This window comes from Watersipora subatra, chromosome 3, assembly GCF_963576615.1.
Source record: "Watersipora subatra chromosome 3, tzWatSuba1.1, whole genome shotgun sequence".
Lineage (NCBI taxonomy): Eukaryota > Metazoa > Bryozoa > Gymnolaemata > Cheilostomatida > Watersiporidae > Watersipora > Watersipora subatra.
This window is the reverse complement of record NC_088710.1, coordinates 37,096,514-37,123,645: the sequence shown is the minus strand read 5'-3', so window position 1 is coordinate 37,123,645 and position 27,132 is coordinate 37,096,514. Positions and strand designations below refer to the sequence as shown.

The following is a 27,132-nucleotide window of genomic DNA, read 5'->3' as shown; positions in this document are numbered from 1 at the left end:
CTATGAGGCCAGTATTCGGTCGGATTCTACGAGGCCAGTATTCGGTCTGATCCTACGAGGCCAGTATTCGGCCTGATCCTACGAGGCCAGTATTCGGTCTGATCCTACGAGGCCAGTATTCGGTCTGATCCTACGAGGCCAGTATTCGGTCTGATCCTACGAGGCCAGTATTCGGTCTGATCCTACGAGGCCAGTATTCGGTCTGATCCTACGAGGCCAGTATTCGGTCTGATCCTACGAGGCCAGTATTCGGTCTGATACTACGAGGCCAGTATTCGGTCTGATTCTACGGGCCTGTGTTCGGTCCCAAATTCGTCAGGGCCAGTCTTCGGTCCAGCTTAGTCAGCCTTAGGGTAGCTCCCGTATAATCTTGACGGTCGGGTGTGGCATCATTAGCGAGTATTACTTTACGGCAACAATAATAATATCAGTAATAATAATAATAATAATACGGCAATACAATGCATACTCACAAAATACAATACGTACTAATAAGGATGATTGACCAATACTATAAGCAATAATTCGTTTGTAATTCATGCAGCGGGTTTCCCTACGGTTGACTTGCGGTCAAGCCGCGGTCTAGCAGACTGGAATAAATAGCAAAACAGTTACTCGCCTAACAAAAATTAGATACTTTTTCAGGTTTATTATCATAGTTCGCAAGTTGTTTTTATCTTTTTTACATAAATGACAGTTTTTATCATATGAACAAATCAAGAAATAACTAAACAATAATTATTAGTAAATTTGACTATTAATGAGACAATTGTTGAAGTGTGTTCGTATTTGAAAAATGTACGGCGAAGCGAACAAATTAATCGACGAAAATGTCGATCAACCGAACGCTGACTTACAAATATAGCTTCATTTATAACAACCGAAGGTAAAATGGATAATAGTTATGATGACAAAATTTAAAACCTGCGTCAAAACCTCAAGTGATTTGTGGTGCAACATATACACAGTTTAAAACCGTCTGCGCACGACAAGTTAATCGTACCGCACCATATTGTCAAATTTTGCTATACTTTAAGTTCAAGGATTTGCTAAGGTTTTTTGTGTGTCAAGGCGACTTTTCACGATTTGGAACAAAACTGAGGCTAAAAGGAAACAATCAACTCTCAATCATTCTCTTACTGGGTATGCTATAAATTTAAACATTAGAAGGAAATATTAATGATATGGTGCGTTTGTCTAGCACGATTTTATAATGTAGTTTAGTTTTACAGAAAATGTCGACCTTATGAGGAGCGAAGAAAAGAAATTTTGTTTGGACGGCGTAGAGGACAAACAGGTTTTCATGCTGCATCTTTTTTTTACCAAGTCGGGTGATTAATTGTACTACATTTTAGTAAAATGATGTTACGGGATGTACAATGCAATAATGCCAGGGTTGTGACTGATGCAAAAAAGATTCTAACTGTGCATCTCTAAGTACTCAAGGATGCCCAGATGTAAAATGCATTATTACAGTTGCAGTAAATTACTGCTGGGATATCTATGTTGTTGCATTAGCAGTGCAGTACCAGTAGTAGCCTAACAATGTCACAGTCATGCAGAACATTTGCGTTGTGTACTTTTACAACTGCGCAGTATACATGCAACAATTTTGTTATGCACAGTAAGCAGTGTTGATGAAGTTGTAGTATTACCTACTGAACAATGTGCAGTGCTGGATTCAATGGAAGTGTTGCTAGTGCGCATTTCACATTTTAGATGCACTAGGAACCTCTGCATTATACCGTACATACATGGATTGTGGTTGGAACTTTAGGCAATGTGCTGTAACAGTGCTATTGCAGTACAGACGCTTGGAGAGCCAGCAATGTCAGCTCAATCGGAGCATCAACTTTATATTAAGGCGCAGTTGCAATACACATGCAGTTTTGAAGGTTGACCTGCAACAAAATTCACATTACAGTTATTTGGTATCAAAAAATTCACTATACATGTCTTACTCTGCTGTGTTGTAGGTGCAAAATATGTGGAAATGTGATTACAAGCTCTTGAAAGCTCAATAACCAACAATTAATCGCCCCATCACGAGACCGCCTTAGGTTACAATCTCTTTCTAAAACTGCTCAAATGGGACGTAGTTGTACAAGATGGCTTCTGTTTACACTTTCACGCAACCTCATTCATCGAAATATTTTCACAAATATACTTCACGCATTCAATAAAACCATGTCGATTGTTCTTACGCGTCTATTTCATCGTCATTGTAATGCTGGCACTTTCAGCAATGATATCTCGTGAAAATTACCTACCGTGATACCTACTGTGAAAATTTGTTTAAAATTTTTTAACCTTAGCTCGAAGTAATACATATCATTGTCTGATAAACATGACGAGCCTGCTGGTCACCTGTGATAGTCGAAAAATGCTGCAAAAATTATTCGCAAAGTATGGGTCACATGATCAGATTACGACTAGACGATTAGACCAAGCCGAAACAAAACTGTCAAGTAGCGAGCATCTATATTTGATACGGGGTCTTCGGTAAAACCTGAAGTGTTTGTCATAAACTAATGCTACGAGAAGTTTTATATTGAGCCTTTTAATTCACGTGAGAACATCACGTAACAAAACAATAACCAAATGTAATGACTACGTCAGAGAAATAAACTGATTCCTATCCACGGCGGTTTCGTGATGGCTGCGATTAACTGTTCGTTTATGAGCTTTTAAGAGCTTGTAATCACATTTCCACATATTTTGCACTTTCAACACAGCCGAGTAAGACATGGTGAATTATTTGATACCAAATAACTGTAATGTGAATTTTGTTGCAAGTCAACCTTTAAGTTTTGAAGAAAGCACATTCATAATATGAATGAATTGCTGTTTTCAGGTAATGCGTCATAAAAGTACATGCGCAGCAGATGGCAGTGGGCAATTTGCAGTAGGACTGCAGCAGCAGTAGATGTCTATTGCGTATTAAAATATTATACTGCACTGAAAAATTACCGCATACTGTGCTACAATAATGCATTGCCGTTCTAATGCACCACAACGCTGTTTACAACTAACATAAAAGGTGGATTTCACTGTCGGTGAGCTTACTATTTTAGACAAGATGTGTATGCGTACCTATACAGTGTCCAGTATCGATCAGAAAGTTTGGTAAGCGGATAGGTATAGGTGGTAAATTGTTTTAAAATACTTAAATGCGTTTTTGTCAATCAAATTAAGTTTTAATATAGCCAACACAAGAATAAAATGTTAACAATCCACATGTAGGCTACTACACAATATCTATAAGTTAATAAACATCAGTGTATAAGTGCAAGGGATTACTTACTTTTTGTTTGTCCAACGCACAGCATAGTAAGCCACATAGTAGGCTACATATAGTGCTATCTAAGAAAGTATATATGATGCTCACAAGGTTGGTAACCAGGTAATCATTTCTGAGCTTCGATGTCAGCATTATTTGTTTGCAAGTTTTATGTCATGCTTTGCAGTAAACTGTGTATCTCAGTTTATATCTCGAGTAAAAGCTAGTTAAAGAATATTGAAAACTACATCTGTTACGCCTCTCAAGTTTGTGACCTGATTGGAGCAACCATGGCCTGGTGATCGGGAGTATCCGATCAGGGGACAAGGGGTCGCGCTTGATGTCTGGAAAGGTTACCGGTGACAAAAAGGGCATTTGATTTTAAACTTTTTGCTCTATATCCCTCTCTCTTTCCAGACCCTTAAGGCAGATCATTATGCTGTATTTCTCTGATATTGCAAGTCTATAAATAATGTTTGTGTTCTGAAAGAGTTCACCTAAACATTCACAGCCAAGATCTATATACATAGACGAACCCTTATGAAAATCTGAATATAAGAACTCTTTGAAAGCGTGTAACTAGTAACCTGTTTGCTCAATTAATTGAATTTGGGGTACATTTTTCACAAAAACACTCGAAAGTGTTTTTGTGAAGACAAATTATTCTATTGTCACTCTGCAATACAGAATGTCAAATTGTTAATTTAGTTACAAAGCTGTTTGAAGACAGTTATATGTTGAACTTAGATGGGATTAGTAAGAATGCGTTTGCTGGTTTAGTTAATGCATCCCTTAATCTATGGCACAGATAATATGGTAGCAACACTATCGTACCACTTCCTGGCTGTGCTTTTATTACCGTGTAGGAGGCTATGCATTTATTCGGTACAGCTACCAGTATATTTAGCAAAATCCAAGCGCTTGCTCGTTATCATCAATCAACTAGCTGATACTTTCATGATGGCCAAGTTGTCATATATTGTGCCAGAATATTGTTGTGCAGGCTTTTGGAATGCTGAAAGATGACAATTCATTTTATTCTTATTAAACCGCTCTTATATCTCAATTGTGGTTTTAGGATATTTTGCACTTGTTTCTCAGAACTTCCAAATTAACATTTATATGTCAATGCAATGTCAAGTTGTCAACATACCACAGTATTTTAACCATTTAAAATTATTTTACGTTATAGATCTATAGAAAGGCCCACACATACTATGAACCAATAATTAGGGAGGGACCTTAACTGATATAACAACTACTGATGGCTCTCTACTTGGTAGACTGCCATGATTGCATGCAAAGAGAATGTAGTGACATTCTGCCAGTGTTTTCCATAGATTATGGGCTAACTGGATACAGTGTTTTCCATAGATTATGGGCTAACTGGATACAGCAATTCTTCAACTGCTCGTTTTTGAGCTTTTAAGAACTTGCAATCACATTTCCACATATTTTGCACCTACAACACAACAGAGTAAGACATGGTGAATCTTTTAATACCAAATAACTGTAATGTGAATTTTGTTGCAAGTCAACCTTTAAACAATGCTTCAGCTTCTTCTTCAGTTTTATGATCAATAATCCCAAGAAGACTAGGGCAAAGGTAGTGTAGTGGGCAGGATAGGAAATATGTAATTTATTTTTCTTAGAACTAAAACAACAAGGGATTAAAAAAATGTGCAAACATCTTTGGATAAATTCTTTTAAAAAGTCCTAGAAGTTGTCGTGAGGAGAAAGAAGAAACCTTGAAACTAGTGAAAGTAAAAAAGCTAGACGGGATTTTTAAATATAACCTGTAAAAAGTTTACATTACAAAATCAAAGACTATACATAAGGTATGTTAGTGTTAAGTTCAAGTGTTCTAAGCTAGCCTTCATATCTCTATCACCACCTCTAACAAGCGCTGTACATCTCCTTCATCACCAAGGCTACACCTCAATATGCTTGCTTTTATTTTAAAACTGGACAGACAATAAAAACCTAATTCTATTGATTATATTTAGTTTTTTTGCGTTTAGTTTTTACACATGGTGCATTTGTTGTATTGTTACATGTTACATTTTTAAGCTGCAGTTCAAATTAATTGAGATACAAGAATTGTTACAAGAATATTACTTCCAACACGATAGTTTGACATGAGAACCAAATATCGTAACCGATTAACTTTGTACGTCTGCAAACAGAAAGCAAAAGTAATAAAAAGGTTTTGTGAACAGTGATTAGTTTCACACATTTAGATATGGACAAAGATCTTCACATGTAATGGTGTGCCTTCTGAGCGATCAACTGTCTTTGTACAGCTGTCAAGTATTTATAGCTTACAGTGGCACATACTCATCACCAACTCTGTACAGCTGTCAAGTATTAATAGCTTACAGTGGCACACACACTCACCACCAACTCTGTACAGCTCTCAAGAATTAATAGCTTACAGTGACACACACTCACCACCAACTCTATACAGCTGTCAAGTATTAATAGCTTACAGTGGCACATACTCACCACCAACTCTGTACAGCTGTCAAGTATTAATAGCTTACAGTGACACACCCTCACCACCAACTCTATACAGCTGTCAAGTATTAATAGCTTACAGTGACACACACTCACCACCAACTCTGTACAGCTGTCAAGTATTAATAGCTTACAGTGGCACACACACTCACCACCAACTCTGTACAGCTCTCAAGAATTAATAGCTTACAGTGACACACCCTCACCACCAACTCTATACAGCTCTCAAGAATTAATAGCTTACAGTGGCACATACTCACCACCAACTCTGTACAGCTCTCAAGAATTAATAGCTTACAGTGACACACACTCACCACCAACTCTATACAGCTGTCAAGTATTAATAGCTTGCAGCGGCACACACTCACCACCAACTCTGTACAGCTGTCAAGTATTAATAGCTTACAGTGACACACACTCACCACCAACTCTGTACAGCTCTCAAGTATTAATAGCTTACAGTGACACACCCTCACCACCAACTCTGTACAGCTGTCAAGTATTAATAGCTTACAGTGACACACACTCACCACCAACTCTATACAGCTGTCAAGTATTAATAGCTTACAGTGGCACACACTCATCACCAACTCTGTACAGCTGTCCAGTATTAATAGCTTACAGTGACACACCCTCACCACCAACTCTGTACAGCTGTCAAGTATTAATAGCTTACAGTGGCACACACACTCACCACCAACTCTGTACAGCTCTCAAGAATTAATAGCTTACAGTGACACACACTCACCACCAACTCTATACAGCTGTCAAGTATTAATAGCTTGCAGTGGCACACACTCACCACCAACTCTGTACAGCTGTCAAGTATTAATAGCTTACAGTGACACACACTCACCACCAACTCTCTACAGCTCTCAAGAATTAATAGCTTACAGTGACACACACTCACCACCAACTCTATACAGCTGTCAAGTATTAATAGCTTGCAGTGGCACACACTCACCACCAACTCTATACAGCTGTCAAGTATTTATAGCTTACAGTGGCACATACTCACCACCAACTCTGTACAGCTGTCAAGTATTAATAGCTTACAGTGACACACACTCACCACCAACTCTGTACAGCTCTCAAGAATTAATAGCTTACAGTGACACACACTCACCACCAACTCTATACAGCTGTCAAGTATTAATAGCTTGCAGTGGCACACACTCACCACCAACTCTGTACAGCTGTCAAGTATTAATAGCTTACAGTGGCACACCACCAACTCTATACAGCTGTCAAGTATTAATAGCTTACAGTGGCACATACTCACCACCAACTCTGTACAGCTGTCAAGTATTAATAGCTTGCAGTGGCACACACTGTTAGCACAGTGTGTGCCACTGTGCACACACCAACTCTTCAGCGAACTCAACTCCTAAATCGATCATGTGATCCATTTATTATATTTCTTCTTTATATTCTAGACACTGGAACTACGAATATGTCTGTGAGGATTCTCAACAAGCCAGTGAAAGACTCGGGTAGTTCAGCTGAAGCGAAGTCGACACTCGCGGAGGATATGGAACTTTCGCGGGCGCTCCAGAAGCTGATTAAGAAGTATGTTCTGAATCAGATCTCACTACAATTACTATGGGTTTATGCAGGCTGTATGCTTATTAAACTGCCATAACTGACCCGCAGCTGTGAGTGTAACCTTATAAACATTTATTCTGGAAACCGCTACTAACCTATGGAGGGTTCCAATGCTAGTCCAAGTAAAAGCACGTATTTAGTTGTACTCAGTCGTAGAATAACGGATAAAACACAACAATGTAGGCCCTAGTTGACAATGCTGTAAAAGTAGGTGAGATGGAGATCCGTTTCTTACGTTGAAGTATATGTTGACAGTCAGGGCTGGCATTAAGTGTTGTAAAATAGAGGGGAGGTTTTGTTAGATCACTAATCAGTGGCTCAAGATTTCATACATTATCAGGGTCAAAGTATCAAGCTTTTTTTAAATGGGAGCTTTTTGATGAGTGGATTTCAAAATGGGCAGACAACTGTAAACACTGAAACAGTTGATAACAGTTGATACTACTCTCTAAATCAGCGCTAGGTTGACTTCTGCTCAGTAGGCCTACTTGACAGTAAGTCATCTCATATGTAATTAGTTACATTCAGGTATGTTTTCATGCATATATGCTTCGATGCCATTACAATTCTACTTGTTAGAGTAGGTCAATGTAAAGCTTATACGTTGAGATAAATTTAATTCGTGTAAATAATGAAGTACACTGACAAAATACTGAGTAAGTTCACGCGTATTGACCTTGCGACTGACACTAGCGATGATCACTAACGACTTCATGTAGATACGGAGCGCTTCATATCTGCTACTTTCGCTTGCCACTTTGTCACGATCAGCTAGCCGATTGTCGGATAATATAGTTCAAAAGATAATAGTTTGACTTACAATAAAAATTATCATAAACATTATTTTTGAAAGAAAATATTACACACAAAAACTAAAAACATGTACAATTTATATTACAACCGTCATGACGATTGGTTTTATAAAAATCAAGGACAAAAATTTTGCTTGTGTCTTCAGTATTTTTTGCATAGCGCCTGTTGGCTACGGAAACGCTCTCATCTCGACATTAATGCTCTTCAACTTTAGACCGGCTGTTGCATCGAGGAACGTGGTTGGTTTTGTATACCAGAGTTTCATTCTAACAGTCATGTGATCTTTGTAGACAGTTTTTAAGGAGAAAACCTCTCGACCTCTCCGGTTTGCGCTTTAACTGACATACTACTAAATAGTTTGCTGTCAGGCTGCATGTTATATTGAGAGAATAGTAAAATACCATCATCACTATTCTAGAACTATCACCATTGCATGTTGCAGTATGTTTCCTAAATCCAGTTAGAAATTATGATGTTGTGTTATAAATCCAATTATGATGTTGTGTTGTAAATCTAATTATGATGGTGTGTTATAAATCCAATTATGATGTTGTGTTATAAATCCAATTATGATGTTTTGTTATAAATCCAATTATGATGTTGTGTTATAAATCCAATTAGGATGTTGTGTTATAAATCCAATTATGATGTTGTGTTATAAATCCAATTATGATGTTGTGTTATAAATCTAATTATGATGGTGTGTTATAAATCCAATTATGATGTTGTGTTATAAATCCAATTATGATGTTGTGTTATAAATCCAATTATGATGTTGTGTTATAAATCCAATTATGATGTTGTGTTATAAATCCAATTATGATGTTGTGTTATAAATCCAATTATGATGTTGTGTTATAAATCCAATTATGATGTTGTGTTATAAATCCAATTATGATGTTGTGCTATAAATCTAATTATGATGTTGTGTTATAAATCCAATTATGATGTTGTGTTATAAATCCAATTATGATGTTGTGTTATAAATCTAATTGTGATGGTGTGTTATAAATCCAATTATGATGTTGTGTTATAGACCATTCTGTATGAGAGTTTGTCACCTTCGTTTAGAATTAAAGGCGAGTTTACGATGGCTGACGGTGTAGATTATGTGCGTATCAGATCAAGCCAGCTTTACGCTGACTTTGAAGCTTTGACCAACCAGCTAACCTCAGTGGATCTCGAGAGCTATAGTAAAGATGAGAGAAAAGCATTTTTTATTAGTATCCTTTACACGTACATATTGATAATGTAGCCTGGGAACATATTGATAATGTAGCCTGGGAACATGTTGATAATGTAGCCTGGGAACATATTGATAATGTAGCCTGGGACTATATTGATAATGTAGTCTGGGAACATACTGATAAGGTAACATAGGAACATACTGATAAGGTAACACAGGAACATACTGATAATGTAACATAGGAACACACTGATAAGGTAACATAGGAACATACTGATAATGTAACATAGGAACACACTGATAAGGTAACATAGAAACATACTGATAATGTAACATAGGAACATACTGATAAGGTAACATAGGAAAATACTGATAATGTAACATAGGAACACACTGATAAGGTAACATAGGAACATACTGATAATGGAACATAGGAACATACTGATAAGGTAACATAGGAAAATACTGATAATGTAACATAGGAACACACTGATAAGGTAACATAGGAACATACTGATAATGTAACATAGGAACACACTGATAAGGTAACATAGGAACATACTGATAATGTACATGTAACATAGGAACATACTGATAATGTAACATAGGAACATATTGAGCCTGCTTGTATTTTATATTCTTCTGTTTGTCTACAAATTCAGTAACATTTAGAAACATTTGGTAGTATTCGATAAATTTGATCGCGGTCTCAAAATAAACATGTCTTCGAAGAGAAAACTGTATAAAGATTTGTAACCTAATAAAGTAAACGACTCGTTTGAGCTGAAAAAGACCATGAACCACACCATTGCTTAAATATTTACTGATACGCCTAACTTATCTTCAGAAATGTGACTTTGTAAAATTATAAAAAACACTCGTGGAGTAAAAAATGATAGAGATAAGTGGCTCTTCTATAATGTTTTATGTCATATGATAAAATATCCTCATACAAAGTTTCTTTTAAAAGCTGCTTCATATGTTAGATTCATCACACGCTGGAGCAAATTCTCCTGTAAACTAGTTAAACGATTTCCTCAGTACAAAAACCTGCGAATACACCTGTACATTACACATACTAGTAAAACATATATACATTATATAAAGCTATATAGAAAAACTAAATTATACATGAAAATTGAATTACTGAAGTTACTAGATCTTACAGATAGGCAGTGCGTAAGTTTGCAGCTGTGGCTAGTGATAAAAATACACTATAGAACTTCTTTTTACTTCGACTAAAGCTTAAACTAACTTACCTGGCCTATATGTTTTATTGTTTTTTTTTTCTCACATTTGCCTCTTATTTTTCTCTAGCTTTTTCACTTTCAAAACTGTTATTTCGAAAATTATGAAGGTCGCAAGTTGAAAATTGCTTCAAGTGTAGAGTCCAATACAATAATTAATCAGTAATTTTGATTAGTGATTAATATAATTATTAAATTAATAAGATAATTAAGTAAGATAATTACGATATTAATAATCATTACAAGATAATCAATACTATTAACTATTTTATAACTAATTACTGAAGAAGAATAATAGGACGACTTGCTGCTGCGTGAATGTTAGTTATGGCCTGTAGGCTTGGCAATTCCTCTCTACTACTTCTTAGGGTATGTTATACAAATATAACTTGGATGAGTATTCTAGGCGCCCAAGCAAACATTATATTTAAAGACTTTGATACACTTTCGGATATTAATATGAAGAGCTCTAATCTTTCATCTGACTAAACTGTCTAAAAACTGTGTTTTATTGCTCTTAACTTGCCAGGATTCTAAAGAACAGAATTGCTAGCTCATTTATTCGATCTATTTTGTGAACAAGTTCTAGTTTTTTATAGGAACATGCTGTGCCTTGCGAATAGACGCTAGTTAGTTTGTGTACATGTATCAGCTAGCCTAGTAAAATAAAGCTGTTTAGTTTGTGCTAATAAATTATCTGTTGCATTATAGTTGCGTTAGATATACTACAAACAGACACACCAGATATTGCCTGGGTAAAAAATAAAACTTGAATTTCTAACTATTAGTGTTTTATTCTAGTAGTACAAACAAAGATGTAAGATAAACAATGCTTTAATGCTTTGTTTTTGATGCCTGAAGTATTCAGGATAGAGCTTTTCTATAAAATGACAAATGTGCGGAGGGTGCTTAAACTATTTAGGGGTAATCACTTTTTGTGTTATTGAATTCTTGCTCAGTGGACAGTCATATTATCATCCATTCTCAGCAATGCAAACGCAATTCAAGGCGCATCTCTATCCACACTATCACATCCTCCCATCTCGCACCGCATGATGATCTATGTTATCAGCCCAAGTTTAGTTCATCCATTTAATTTACCTAGAGACTACGAGTAGCCCACTTTTCTCCACCCTTGTTTGAATGAGCGACCACGCTATACAGTGTAGGTCACAAACATAATACTGTACGTATAAGTAAGGGACTGCTGGAAAATACAGCATCAAGTGAGGATCAAACCTTGGACCTCACGAATATCAGCAGACACTCCTTCCAACTGCGGTATCTGTCCATATGCTGTATTTGTGTAAACATGTAAACATATATATCTATATATACAGACATACATGTATATATGCAGATGTCATTCACTAAACAAAATGTTTTTCCACCTTTAACTCCCCTTAGGCCTGGTGAACCCAAAATCCTTTTGGCCCGAAAACCAAGGGAAGTATCTTAGGAAGCCACATGCAAATTTTAAAATTTATTGTTTTATTGGAAGTTAATTTCTATTGGGAACATAGTTACCTCGACAAACCAAGTCAAACCTATAGATACTTGGGTAATGCATGTCAATGCATGTGCTTGATTTTTTCCAATATCATTTTAAGTGAGTTCTATTTGCTTCTGATCGCGTCACTGACCAAAAGATAAGTGTGTGCTATGATAGTGTGAGATCTACAAATCTTTAGTACTTTTACAATTCTGATATTTATTGTGTCACTCACAATGCTTACAATTATCATGTGACCAAGTGCTGTCACTTACAATTATCATGTGAGCAAGTGCTGTCACTTACAATTATCATGTGACCAAGTGCTGTCACTTACAATTATCATGTGACCAAGTGCTGTCACTTACAATTATCATGTGACCAAGTGCTGTCACATGCAATAATCATGTGACCAAGTGCTGTCACTTACAATTATCATGTGACCAAGCGCTGTCACTTACAATTATCATGTGACCAAGTGCTGTCACTTACAATAATTAAATGTAATTATTCTGTAGACATATATATTGTTAACACTTTCAGCTAGAGCTCCAGTAAAGCACTCGCTGCAGTCATATTTACGCCTTATTATTCGATTGTTATGGTTTACTGCTTGAATTCATATATTTACAGTTGAATGTGGTGCTGTATAGGGATTAGCTGTAAGATAATTTTAGTCTGTTTCTATGGGTTTCCAGATTCAATTTTCACTCGCAATTGAAGGTTCAATTTAGCTCTCAATATTATTAAAATTTTCAATCTTTAGCACCATGAAAATGACAGTGAAAATTATATCAGAAGGTTATTAAATTACTCAGGAGAGGAAATCATTGATCCATCAATAGATGAGTAGGTGTGCAGTGAGTTACTCATAGATCACCTTGACATTTATGTACATAGGAGCAGTTCTAAAATATTCTATAAGAAAGGCTATATGGACAAAATAGATCTAATCCCTTCATCTTTGATATGCTAGTATATTTCTCTTAAAATTCTGCCAAGATGTCTACAACACTCTCACTATTCATGGCATAGTGTCCATGGCAGAGCTGCCTGACTCAGTACTCAAAGTGCAGAAGTTCTGGGAGATCACGTGCTACCAAATTGGGGCGCATGTCTTCTCGCTTGATGACATTGAGCATGGAATTCTAAGAGGTTAGACTTGTCTTTTCTCGATAAATAAGTGTACAGTTTCAGATAGAAAATGATGCCTTTTTTGTTTTATTTAACGATTTTTTATGAACTATCGAAAATAAAGTATAATACTAAATATTTCACATTGAACGCTAACAGAATAGCATGTTTCTAGATTTTTTTACTATTTGCTGTTACTTACTAGTAGTTTTTAGCTTGATGTTCGCTACCTTTATCAGATGGTAACTCTACAGGCTGTTGATTTATTCAGCTGCATGTACAAATATTATAGACATTACTGTCATTTTATCTTGGTTGAGTTCTCAATACGCCACACAAATGCAAATTATTCCTTATGAATACTTTACGAATACTATAAGTTCCCTCTAGTATGGCATCCAGCGCAAGGCATGTTCAAATTTGAGATGCCACTGTTTTTTATGTTAGCCAACCGGTCTCATCCTGCAAGTGTCAAGCCAACATATTTCCCAGAGGGAGATGTTAGAGTGAAATACGCCCTTGACACGCTTGACCCTAGAATACATTTTGCCCTCAACTGCGGTGCCAAGGTGAGGGATTAATTTAACTAGACTGATATTGATCCCACTGTCATTTTATGAGTTGCCCTCTTCAAGCCTCTTTTCAAAGCTATCCCCTTCTAAACATGCATGCTGATGGCATTTAGAAGTTGCTATTTAAGTCCGTTCATTTTAAAGCGTTGTGATAGTGAGCTTGTGTATATTGGAGTTACATGCGAGTAAGACTTCTTAGCATTAAAATTGTCTTCTCCTAGTCCTGTATTTGCAAAGATTCATCTGTCTGTACTTCGGTGTGTCCAGCTATAGGTATTAAAATAAAATATATGCTTCATGCTGGCTTTGATCTCGGAACCTCCCATTTGTCAGGTAAATATCTTACCAATTAGACTACATAAGATGCATAGAAATCAGAGGCATTATGAGCCATTATGTTTATTTTAACCGACATAATGGCTCCATAATGCTCATAATGCTCCATAATGCTCATAATGCTATGTAGCATTATGCAACGTGATTAAAGCTTGCTCTAACGACTTATATTAGTAAGTTTAGCAATACCAATAGTAGCATACTCAAATTAGTCTTTGGCAATGTGCCAGACCAATGGCAAGTGGCGAGCAACTACATTACCTGCCACTGTTTATAAGCTGTTTTTAATAATCGCGCAACCCGGACATTCGGCTAGTTCAATTACATATCCTACTTGTAATCTTTACCATATCTTCTCAACTTTTGTAATTCCACTTTCTCATACCCAATGCCATTGCCTAGTAGGATATGTCATGTGCGGTGTGATGAAGGATGTCTTTTATTTCAGTCCTGTCCAGCGATATCCGCCTACGATGCAGAGAACCTGGACAAGGCACTGGATGCAGCTACAAAACTTTTTTGCAATCAGGAAGTTATTGTCCTTCCTAAAAATGAGGAAGTGTATGTGTCTAAGCTCTTCGAATGGTATGGCAGTGATTTCGGGAGCAACGACATCGCTGCAGTCAAGTAGGTGACACATTTAAGATTCATTTAAAAAGGGAAGTTGGACTCGCTATTTGTTTCCTCGGCTCTTTTAGTTTATCCAGTTGGCAATAGTTTCAACTTCAGTCCACCCTTAGCGCGCAAATGATCTCACTCTTTCCTATCTGCCTCTGTAGCCTGCAGACTTGTCTATTCATCTATTCTATGATTCCATTCTATTCTATGATTGGAATAAATAAATATTCTTTACGCCTAGGGTTAAAAAAGCGAGCATCTATTCTATATCCCTCCCTTTTTGAACCCTAGGCTTAAGTCATTTTTTTTATCTTTTTGTAATCTATCCAGCAACATTTGCCACAATTTTTAAATACACATACAGTCAAACATGGATAACTCGAACTTCAAGGGACCGAGCAAAAGTGTTCGAATTATCAGAGCGTTCAAGTTATCAGAGCACTGTCACAAGTCCATATATTTACTTATTTATTAGTAGATACATGTACATATACAAACTATAATATAAATCAAAAGCACAAATGGCTTGTTTCAAATTAAATGCTTCTAATGTAAAGTTTAAAACGTTTTCATGAAAAAGTATAGAGATTTTTCTATCACTTGAGATTGGTTTGTTGTTTGAGGTGATGTTATTGCCAGGACGTTTTTCAGATTGACATTGGCAAAACTTGATCGTTGTTGAAATGCTCAAAAGAAAAGACATTTTTTTCTTTTGGGGTTTTACCCACGATCAATTTTGCCGTTTTTTCTTGAAGTTTATGTAGATTACCTTACTTTACCTGGGATTCGTTAAGAGCAACACTCCGAGGCAGTTCAATTAGAAGTTTTACGAGGTTTTACGGTACATTCTATATCACTCACACTTTTTTAATAGATACTTATTGAATGTACACACGTATTCTGTGTTTAGGTCAAACGATGAATAGTTTTTTGTAGCTCAGACAACGTATACGTTTAATTACAACATTTTTAAGACGTTTTAAGCATTCAACATTCCGACGTTGATTCAACACGGAATCAACGTCGGAAAACTATTCATCACAGGCTAGCCGAGTCACGCACTCAAGGATTTTTGCCACGCACATACAAAACAACATGCGATTTTTGTTTTGTATGTGCGTGGCGAAAATTCTTGCGCGCGTGACCCGGCTAGCCCGTGCTATTCATCGTCTCGCAGTATAAATCAAATTTCACCAAACTTTTAGAAAAGTCGTTGACAAAAATATTTTGCCGATGGTGGTAATAACGACGCTTATGAATTACGAAAAGATGAAGTTTACCTCTATGGCTTTGAATAAAGTGATTTTCTAAAGCGAAAACAACCGTTTCGGTAGCTGTTGGGCAAAAAAACAGTTCGAATTAACAGTGTTAAGTTCGAGTTATCTATAGCAATTTATCATTACGTGGGAACGGACCGAAGGAAATGTTCGAATTAACCATGTGTTCGAGCTATCCGTGGACGAGTTATCCATGTTTGACTGTATATGTTATCTTTATCAACTACAATTAAAGATTTTAGTGTTATTTGTGTTGCTATTATTTTGGAAAGTTCTAAATATTTTTGTTTTATTGTGTTCTCATATTTCATCCTGGGATCATGTTGGTTTATTTTGAAAAATGTGCTATATTTAAAGTATTGAATGAAACTTTATATGCAATTAGATTCGGTGTAATTGTTGATTAGGTTGGTTGTAGATGATTTTACACAAAAGGTTTGGTCTGTCGACATATAAAATGGATTGTTGGGTTAAAGAGTTGAGCATCAACGGATTGTAGCTTTTTAACTGAGCGTCGAAACCTTCATTGATTGATTTATCATGGCCACATTCTTGTTCAGTTGTTTTCTTATATCACCATATTTTCATACCCGTATTCTAAATCATTTATAATTATTTGTTAAATTGGCTAGGACATATCAGCCGTTAACTCCTTTTCCTATAAGTGATTCGATGTTTAATTGCAGATACCTGTTGCTGGTTTTAGATATCACCAGCAATAATCAAATCGCGCGTTAAAATTTGCATTATGAAAAAATTGTAAATATTTAAATTGTCATGGTGTGCTCAAGTGGTTTGACCACACAAGTTACATCTCAATGGCTTGGTGTAAATTCACCTTTTACCACCACCCAGGCCCAGCCCACCTCCAGCCTCCAACTAGAGTTCCCGCCAAGGCTTTGTTTGCTGTCCTTGCTAATGCAGCTAATAATAACTACTTCATGAGGTTGAAGTGCATTTATTGGCTATATGCAGTGCGCCCTCAGGATACGATCACCCTGATATAAGATTTTTTCACCTTATCAAATGGAACATGACGATTTTTTCACCTCACCGTAAGAATCTTATTTCACCATACGAATTTAACAAAAATTTTGCCCGAGTTCAAATTTGGCAGTTGGCGTGCTTTTTACATACGTCTTTAATAGCAAAGACGCCAAACTGTTCTTCGGCGAAAACATTTTCACAATGCCTGAAAGAGACGCAATGACCGATTTCTCTCAGTTCAGCAATTCTCATGTGTAAAACGGTAATATTTTTCAAAACCAGTAGCAAAGTTTGTGTTGCGATTCCTTCAAACAGAAGGTCAGTGGTCAAACAACTTCTCTTAACCTGTTAACAAAAATCCATTTCATTATGAAAACAGCATTGTTCCGGGCTCTCTTGCTGAATTAAGTTGAAAAAGGTTTTAATGAAAGCAGCTAAAATTATATTGAAAACGAAGCTAGAAACTATGTAATAGGTGATAAAACTTTGGTGATAAAAAGTTGAAATTCAGTAAAATAATTGTAAAAACATACTAAAACTTAGCTTCAAGTGTGTGTGTTTAATAAGCTAAACTTATTTAAAGTGAATTCAGAGTTTGTCATATGTACGTCTGTCTTGAAGGTAACAACTTCCCACCGTAAGTACTGCACATAGCACATTGCAGCATTACATTTTAATGCTGATCATAACCAACAAATACACTAAAATACTAAAGTTACTGTAGGTAATTATAGTTACTAAGGTTAACATACTATTTTGTTACTAGTTTTTAATATGTACAGTACTTGTATAAAATTTTGATGATTTTCACCAGGGAATGTTTGCATTATATAATTACTATGGCTTTTACACTTCTCCATACATTTTTTTCACCATACGATGCCAACACTGGAACGGATTAAAATCATATCCTGAGGGTGCACTGTACTTGACTTTGCATGGTGACCATATCAGCTTTTGGTTGGTTTTCATATCTATTCCTCTATTGCACCTAATACAACTAGTAGCAACTGAATGCAGAGTTGTCATCCCTTGGCATCACACTTGAAGGCTATGTTTATTACCAACGAGTTGTAACAGTCACCTCTATGTGCTTGTAGGTGGATGTTGCCATACCTAGACGAACCAAAACACTCAGAGCTAGCGCTACTTTTGCAAGGTATATTGTCTGTCGGTGCTGGCCAGGTTTTATACAACGAATATGACTGGAGACTCAACAGTACCTTTGGGTGACCTCTAGGGCCGTGCATTTCAATCTGTTATACATCTATGGTTGTGTGTTATACGGGAGTTATCTGTACCTCCTATACTGTAATTTACTTGAACGACACTTTGTGTCATTTGTATTGACTCTCATTCTCTACTAATGCATATCAAAGCGAGCAGGGTCACAGTGATGGAAGTTTTTGTTGACGTTTCTTAACTACAATCTCTGGAAAACGTTTTTTCTAAACTAGAGATCCAATGGCATGAAACTGTAAAAGTAAAATTTATCTATTTTTACAGTTTCATGCCTAAAACGATATGTTTACATTAGAATCTGAACTATGTTGATTATCTTTGTCAGAAGTCACTAGCCAGACTACTAGTTTTTGGAATAAATGTGCAATTTATCTTATAAATATTATTTGTTTGATGTGGCCTTTCTGCCTATCCTGTACTCGGGCTTCAGTGCATTTGATAAATGTTCAGTTGAGAAATGTCATCAATCTTGTTACGCTTATTGTGCTTCCTTCAAGCTCTTCTTTGTTAGTTTACATTTTATTCTTATTTGCACAGAAATATATTATATTATATTCTTCATATTGTCATAGGGAGAGGTTCAGTAGTAAATAGCGGCTGTTGCATTTAATTTTTATGAAATCTAGTTTTTGTATTTATGCTTGATTTTACTCGCTCGGATACAATGTATGTAGTCTAGTGGCTCGTGTCTCTCTTGTTCCACTCAATAATAAACTGCAGTGCTAATAAACATAAACGTTACAACTTGTGTATTCACCTATTTCATTTCTCTGTTCGATCATGGATTCTGAAATACAAGTTTATCACTTTTTCTGGCTGCTGATATCTCTATCAGATGATGTTTAAATCTTTGAGACGAAAATTTGGTTTGTCACCTGACTTCCTTTCTGACTTCGACCTATAATCTGCATTTCTCTTCGAATAAAAACTAATCGCTCAGCGATATCTTAAGTCTAACTCTTTAAGATTTAACTCTTATCATAGTTGAATTAGTGTTGGCTTGATGAATTAAGTTTTATCATCTGTTTCTATCTGAGCTTTCTAAAAGCTACCAGCAGTTCTTGCGTAGTACAATAAACAGTGCGTATAATAGAGGGTGCGAAAACACTAGGAGGTAGTGGAGTGGTGATCACTGGAAGGGAACTTGGTATTCACAGGTAGGCATTTGTAGCTTTGTATATGGTATGGTTTTTGTGGTTAGTGGATATCATCTCGGTCATTTTTGCTTTGCAGCGGGGTGTTTAACTAGTGGTGATATTTGCTATGGACTGATAAAATCATTCTACGCTGTGGTTCCCTAGTATTGCTCTATCTTGTCATCTCTAAAAATAAATGTAGCAGATAACCATGTTGATATTGCTGACACTGCATTCATCAAAAATTATGGCAGGTTTTATAAGCTACTATATGCAGCTATTATTTGCAAAACCTTTTTATTGGAGCTAAAATAAAAATTGTCATAACAAATGTTTGAAATACCTGCTGGTAGAAGTGACGAGTTGCAAGTCATGCCAGGTTTGTAGAATTCTGAGTGCTTCTCTTCCACTACAAGCCAGGCATGCATTACAGCTTTTTTAAATAAATGACTAAAAATAAAGGTTTGCTTTGTTTTTGGTCAATAAAATGGGAGTAATACCGGGACAGGTGTAGAGTATTTTCTGTGTGTAGGTTGCTGTGGCGCTAGTCACTGGCAAAGCCTTAATTTTATTACAGATATTTCATGTTTTTAAACCAAGTTTGTCAATCATATACTTTTCTGTTAATATATATTTAGGTTAAAATTAAACCGGTCTTTTTCAATCTTTTCTTTTTTTGATTAACAGGTCAGTCCCGCAATATCAACATGACCAAAAACAAACTGTCGTTCACACAGCTAGTCAATGTGTTAAAATTACATTAATGTTTTGAAGGACCATCTTGTCCTCCTGATTGAATGTCATACAGTTACGAAAACTATATTAGTTTATAGCTGTAGTGGGTAGCTGAACAGGTCAGCTTGGCAAGGTTTTACCATCTTGAGTTCATTTCTTTGAGTAGTATGAATTCTTTTTCATTTCTTTCCCATTTCTCTTATGTATTAAGTAGCTTCCTTCTTGAACATTTGAAAAGCTTCAAATTTAACTAGAAATAGTCATTGTTGATCATCAAACGGAAGTAAGGTAGGTCAGTCGTCTGCCAGCTGCCTACTTTACTCTTGTGTTTTACTTTTATATAATAAGAACAAAAGTGTGCTTGTAGGCAAAGTGTGAAGTATAATGGAATGTGTATAAGCGTACCCACTTTTCTTTGCTCACCTATCATTGAAGGCCTAATCATGTTGACATAGTCATAATGAAGACTTGTGTTTAATAGGTTTGAAGGCTGTTTGAGGTAATAGCTTCAGCACAACATCCGAAACGTTTTGTTCAGTAGCTATATTCAAAGATATTCCAAAAATACTTAACTTGGCCTTTTAATAGTCTCGGAGGGTACATATCAACAAAAACCTCGCCTGTGTCAATAAATTATATACGGCTCTTATCTTTAAGAAGATAACTTGTGGCTCAGTAAATTTGTTATCTTGGCGGGCTTATTCGACACTTGGTTAGCGAGAGGAGTAGTTGAAATCTGTTTGAAGGAGTCGGGATAATTCGACAGGTAGGTGTATGTGTGAGTCGGAAGGTGATGCTTACCGTATTGCTGTCAAATGATGATTGTGCAGGCAAAGTGGGTCGGAATAAGAAAGCAGGCAGTGTGAAGTAATTGAAGATGTATTGGTTGTGAACAAGTCAAGGTTTTTCAGGAGCTGTACAGACGTGGCCTTGAGGAATCGGCAGAGATTTGTAAACAATGGCTGCCAAGATGTCCGACACTTCGGAACCTACCGAGTTAACAACAATGACAGAACAAGGTGAACGACCAGAACCAAAGGTTAGTATTTACCCAGTTTAAGGCTTCTCGTTTGCACTATTTTGTTAATATTTGGCAAGGAGAAGACCTTCCTTCATGTAGTCTGTAATGCTTCAACGTTGTCTTGTTTCTAATTAATTCGGATATGTTCTGATAAGAGCCAATAACAGGCTGCAGAGTTCTTTTTGCATAGATTTGCAGCACGAGCGTCACTTTTGCATCGTCTCAGCAATTTGGATACGTGTTCATGAGCGCCATCAAACAGTTTTCTGTTAGTTCTACTTAATTCTTTCTTATTTGATAGATTTTTGGTGTTCATACAACATTTGGCTTCTCTGAAATAAGTGTGACTGCATTGATATCTTCTGCTTGCATCAACTTAATGTAAAACTGCCAGTACTGGAAGAGTTTTCCTATCTTATAAATTTAAACTCAGAATAAGCTTGTCAGGTTCATTATTTGTAAAATGATACAAACTGTCTCGTAGGACGTAGATAATACCGGATTTACAAATTGTTTTAGGAATCTTGCTTTGGTTGCTACTCTGCTCAAGGCATAAGTATACAATATTTTATTTCAAGTGTTCATCATTGAGCAGTGTTCATGTGTTCATCAATGAATGGAAAATGTATTGTGCAGAAAACTCCAAAGTTCCATAGATACAGCAAATTTTTAATACTGATGCTTTTTGTGGTTTACTAAAATATTGTCAATCAAACATTGAATGCAGATAAAAGTAACTTTTAATACTCGCCTTAAACTTGTGTCAACTTATTAAAAATAACTTAAATTTTTTGTTTATAGCCTCGTGGAGCAGACATGTCGATATACCATAACAAAGAACCTTCTAGAAGCAAGTCTCGACAGATTCGCAACTGGAAAATTGTGGCCATCATATTCATAATAATTTCTTGTTGTTTGATTGCTGGTGTGGTTGCCGCAGTCATGATGGGCGACGCGGCTCCATCATCATCTAAGAGCTGCACGGAAAAGGTAACTGCACCGGAGCGAACTGATGATCAACCTAAAAGCTGTGCTTCATCGATCAAGATGTCTAGTGGACGAAATAAGATGTTTGATAGTTTAACAATGAAAGAAATTGACGAAGTCATCCAGTTTATGCGATCCGACAAAAGTCTTAAGCTAGTACCTGCAGCTAATGCCACGATTCGAAGCAACTACATCTATACCGTGGAAGATCACCTGCCTACAAAGAAAGAGGTTACAGAGTATCTTGATGGTACGACCTCAAAGCAACCCGAACGCAAGGCTCGAGTTATTATTTTCCAAGGAGAAAATGAAAAGGTAGCTGACTACTTAGTTTGGCCGATACCTAAGCCCAAGTCTAAGCAGATTGCTTATGTAAACAGAAAGAGAAATAAGGAGTTAAGCTGGAAGTCTCGACCGGTTTGCAATAGGGTAGAAGCCCCGGTCATAATGGAGTTTATTTTGAAGGAGCTAAAAGACAAAGCGGAGGGTGTTTATCTTAACAGTTTTACGGATGGAACATGCAAAAAGATTGAAAATTGTTTTTATGCCAACTTGGCACCAAGAACTGTTGTGAACTCCGAAGATCGTCATGTCATTGCCTGGTTTTTTATGAGTCCAGAAAAAATAGCCGACTATTACATGTACGCACTCCCTTTTTACATAGTATTGTCTACCTCTGCTAATTCGGAATCGGGCTACAAAATTGTGGCGGTTTACTTTGGCAATGACAAGTATGATTCATTGGATGATTTAGCTACGTACTACGTTAAGAATATCAAAAGTGTGTACAAGTATCCGAGTATTGGAAAACACTTGAACGCTTACGGCTCCCCAAAGTATGTATTCGATGGAGCAAGTGCTGACCAAACGCAACAGCCTCCGCAGCAGTACTATCCTGATGGTGCAAGATTTACGATCGCTGGTCAACACGTTGAGTGGCTGAACTGGGAATTTGATATACATTCTCGAACTCTAACCGGAATTCAACTTATGAATGTTAAACACGACAAGGAGCGAATAGCATACGAACTGAGCATGCAAGACATTGCCGTAATTTATTCAGGAGATAGGCCCGATAATTATTTCAAAAACTATTTTGACGTTGGCTGGAGTATTGGCAGAAGCAACTTTCCACTGATGCGAGGTATCGATTGTCCTTCTCATGCATTCTACATGAATAGCTCTGTTTATGCCGTCGGGGAAGACCATGGAACTGTACTGAAAGACGCCATATGTGTTTTTGAGCATACCAACTCTATTCCTCTGCGTCACCACTATTCCACTAAATTCTTTGAGTGGGGATACAGATATGCTTTCAGCATGCCTGATTCTGTACTGATCGTTCGTCAAATTGTCAATGTTTGGAACTATGATTATATATTTGACTACGAATTTCATCAGAATGGCGCCGTAGAGGTGAAGGTCGCATCAACAGGGTATGTGGCAGTAACTACTAACATTGCTGACTCAACCACTGACCGCGGATTCGTCATAAATCCTGATTTGAATACAGTTGCCAATCTTCATCAGCATTTGTTCAACTTTAAGTTTGACCTCGATGTTGCTGGTGTAAACAACAACTTCAAAACTATCGGTTTTACTGATCAACGACAACAAACCACTTTCTCCGCTAACCAGCCCTGGTATCAAATGGTAACAAAAGAGAAAGAGATCACGAAAGAATCGGAGGCAGCACTCAAATATGACTTCAATGAGCCCAAGCAGTACGTCATCTACAACAATGACAAAGCTGTTTATTCGAAAACTACCCAAAAGAAAGGCTATCGAATTCAGTCAAACAGCTTTAGCAAAGTCGTCATTCCTGAAGATTGGCCTCTTCTAAAGGGGGCTTTGTCTTGGGCAAAGTACCAAATAGCGGTCACCAAACACGATGATAATGAGCAGACGACGGCCTCCTACTTCACTCAAGGCGATCCATACGATCCTGCAGTGAGTTTTGATGAGTTTCTCTCAGGAGATGCAAGTCTTAACGATGTCGATTTGGTTGCCTGGACAACAGTTGGCATTCTGCATTTACCGACTTACGAAGATCTTCCTGTCACTACCACTCCGGGAAAGGTTCTGTCAGTCGCACTGGTTCCATTCAACTTCTTTCCACGTGATCCATCCATACATTCACGAGATGCTGCTGTATTCTGGAGCAGTTCATTCAATGTTACCGATGACTTCTTTTTTCAAAATGACACCTGTTCCAGAAAGAATGTAGCCCCGTTTATCAAAATAGATTAGTTGACTTGAACTTTAGTGTTTTGATTTTGTTTCAAGTGTAGGTTATAATGCAAACTCTTAAGTGATTTAGTGATAATGTTTAGTATTTGATTACTATTTTAGTCTCGAAGAAGAGAATAGATTTATCAATTGTAATCAGCATGATCTACTGTACAATATAACTCGAATAAAATGCATTCATCTTTGTAAACATCTTGGATAAATGCTGGCATAAAGGAGTTACACTCTCATCCATTAATGCTTATGTTCTGCAATAATAAATGCGACATCGCCTTCATGTCAAAAGACTTGGTAATAAAAGTAACCCTTAGAAGGAATGGCTCGCTTTTTTCACCACTACATCGACCGGTGCCATGCGGTTTGTTCTGGAGTCTTACCTGCTACCTATGGCTTATCTATAATGTTTGCAGTAGATAAATGCTGGCTGAACTAGAGCCATGAGATAAGACAGCTGCTAGTTCACAGTCCACCCTTCTCTTCTGCAATGACTAATCTCAATGCCCTTGTGTAAACATTTCCAAATTATTTGTTTAAATTGGTTAACACAGCTCACTGCTTTACTTACCATGGTTTGTTCAAAAATCCTCCTAGTGCTTTTGACTCAATACTTGGTATTTGCTGGCAAGTGCAGCTCATTGTCATTCGCAAGATGGCCAGGTTAGTCAAACATATCATTATCTGTTTTTTTACAAGATCAGATAACTCTCAATTTAGTTATTGTAATGAGTAACAATGAAAAAGCAATTTAGGAATACCAACGCTGACAGCGCTGTCCAATTTCATTGTAAAACCTCTATTCTATGTATATTTAACAGCTATATTTTAGCAGCTTATATCAGCTGCAGCCGCAACACTAGCAATCTCTTTCAAATCCCTAACAAAATCGTGAATTGGTGAATTTCATACTCTGTGATAATTTCCATGTTGTAGTAAGGTGCTACTGAACCAATGTAGCAGTAACATCTGGCTAATTTGGTAGGAATATCGAGCTAATCAAGTGGGAATACTGGTGTAATCTTGTGTAACTAATAATGTGGATGTTTCTATGTGTTACTTGGCTCATCGAGTTAACAAACCCATGTATTGTGTGTCACATTTTATCATATATTTTAAATTTAGGCGCGTCTAATATATTCAGATCTCATTAAAAAATTTCCAAATTTCAAGCTTGTCATGGTCTGCATTGATCGATGGCTTTAGACTATGACTCCTTTCTACAGGTACTAAGTGGTGTGGTGTGGGTAATGATGCCGATTCATTTGATGACATTGCCGGGGGCAGCTTTGCGGCAACAGACAAATGCTGCCGAACCCATGACCGTTGCTCGATGATTGTTTTACCATTTCAGTACAAGTATGGTCTGCTGAACTGGAATACCATATCAATGTAAGTTAGGAGTTGTTTTGCCTCTTTTGCTTCTTGGAACTTGATCTGCAGCCAGCAAGTGTGAATGGGTATTTTATGTGAGTGGCCATTGCTGGCGGAAGAACATGGTTGTAATAGCTAAATAAAAATAACGTTTCTGAACAAAAATCGACAAATGTGCAAAGTGATTGGTTTTATTGACTCCGGTTTTCATGGTTCAGCTCAGTAACTTTTGATCTCTAGTATTAGGTACAAAATAGTGATTGTTGTTGGCCTGCATTTCTAAGCTCTTCATAGTGATTCACTATTCTTTATGTCATACATGTACTTAGAGAAATGTGTTTTTAGATATTGTTACTTTTATCTGCAGTGTATCGTCTACACCAGAAAGAAATATTAAGTTGTTTCTTTTTAACCATTCGAACTTTCGTGATTTTAAAAAACTGCTCTGTTTGGAGACATGCTTGGATTGTAGGCTAAGCTGCGAGTGTGACAAGAAGTTTTACGAATGTCTTCAGAAAGAGGGAACTGAGGATAAAGTGGCCACAGCTGTTGGCATCTTTTATTTCAATAAGCTGGTCAAGAAATGCTTTGTCTATGACAATAGCACCATGCGCTCGACAGTATTCACAACTACAAAATTTCAATCAACATCTTCGTGGGACACTCCTGTCTATGGCTAAACAATCGCTTACAAACTCACCTACAGGGTTTACGTAAATACTTTGCGCAACTTCCAAGAAACACTCCGTGTTGCTTTAGTTTTAAAAGAAGTGGCCAGCAAAATTGGTTTCACTTTAGCAATCCTAGAATCCTTTAGCAAATCCTAAAAAATATTTGAGGTTTTGCAATGGCAGCCCTAAACAATAAAATGTATGTGTACATACGTTTCTCCATGTATGTGTCTCCAGGGATAGCCTAGGTTTTGAATAGAATTGCTCGAAAATATTTGGTTACAATGACAACCCATTGGCTAGTTAGTTTGTAGCAGGAAGTATCGGATATTCCAATGGTTGGTCTCTATGACATATCAGCTATGCAGTTGCTGTTTGCTTAGTTTACATTCATTTACATGAACACTTGGCGCATTAAAATTGATTTGTCAAGTTGTCAATTGGTTGTTCAACTGGACAGTCATTGGTTGTTCAACTGGACAGTCATTAGTTGTTCAATTAGACAGTCATTGGTTGTTCAATTAGACAGCCATTGGTTGTTCAATTAGACAGCCATTGGTTGTTCGATTAGACAGTCATTGGTTACTCGATTAGACAGTCCTTGGCTGTTTGATTAGACAGTCATTGGTTGTTCGATTAGACAGTCATTGGTTACTTG

At 36.8% G+C, this 27,132-nt stretch overlaps 3 protein-coding genes across 5 annotated transcripts in view; 2 read left to right on the top strand and 1 right to left on the bottom strand.

The window, feature by feature from the left end:
* LOC137391832 (transcriptional repressor NF-X1-like) overlaps positions 1-556 on the bottom strand; it is a 42,220-nt gene extending 41,664 nt beyond the window's left edge. For 2 of the 3 annotated variants that reach the window (XM_068078370.1, XM_068078372.1), the window contains exon 1: positions 490-556. The gene's annotated coding sequence lies outside the window, so the exon portion shown is untranslated. Of the gene's footprint in view, positions 1-473 lie in introns of all 3 variants that reach the window. The other variant, XM_068078371.1, reaches the window with a different exon arrangement.
* A 492-nt stretch (positions 557-1,048) lies between these two features.
* Positions 1,049-19,089, top strand: LOC137391200 (uncharacterized). The gene is made up of 7 exons (XM_068077591.1): positions 1,049-1,143; positions 7,234-7,366; positions 9,287-9,438; positions 13,143-13,295; positions 13,722-13,843; positions 14,631-14,809; positions 18,165-19,089. Exons 2-7 carry the CDS (start codon positions 7,251-7,253, stop codon positions 18,295-18,297), a joined length of 855 nt encoding a protein of 284 aa, XP_067933692.1. The 5' UTR covers positions 1,049-1,143; positions 7,234-7,250; the 3' UTR covers positions 18,298-19,089.
* A 1,805-nt stretch (positions 19,090-20,894) lies between these two features.
* LOC137389537 (diamine oxidase [copper-containing]-like) lies at positions 20,895-24,720 on the top strand. The gene is made up of 3 exons (XM_068075571.1): positions 20,895-20,943; positions 21,089-21,216; positions 22,000-24,720. Exons 2-3 carry the CDS (start codon positions 21,136-21,138, stop codon positions 24,433-24,435), a joined length of 2,517 nt encoding a protein of 838 aa, XP_067931672.1. The 5' UTR covers positions 20,895-20,943; positions 21,089-21,135; the 3' UTR covers positions 24,436-24,720.
* The last annotated feature ends 2,412 nt before the right edge of the window (positions 24,721-27,132 follow it).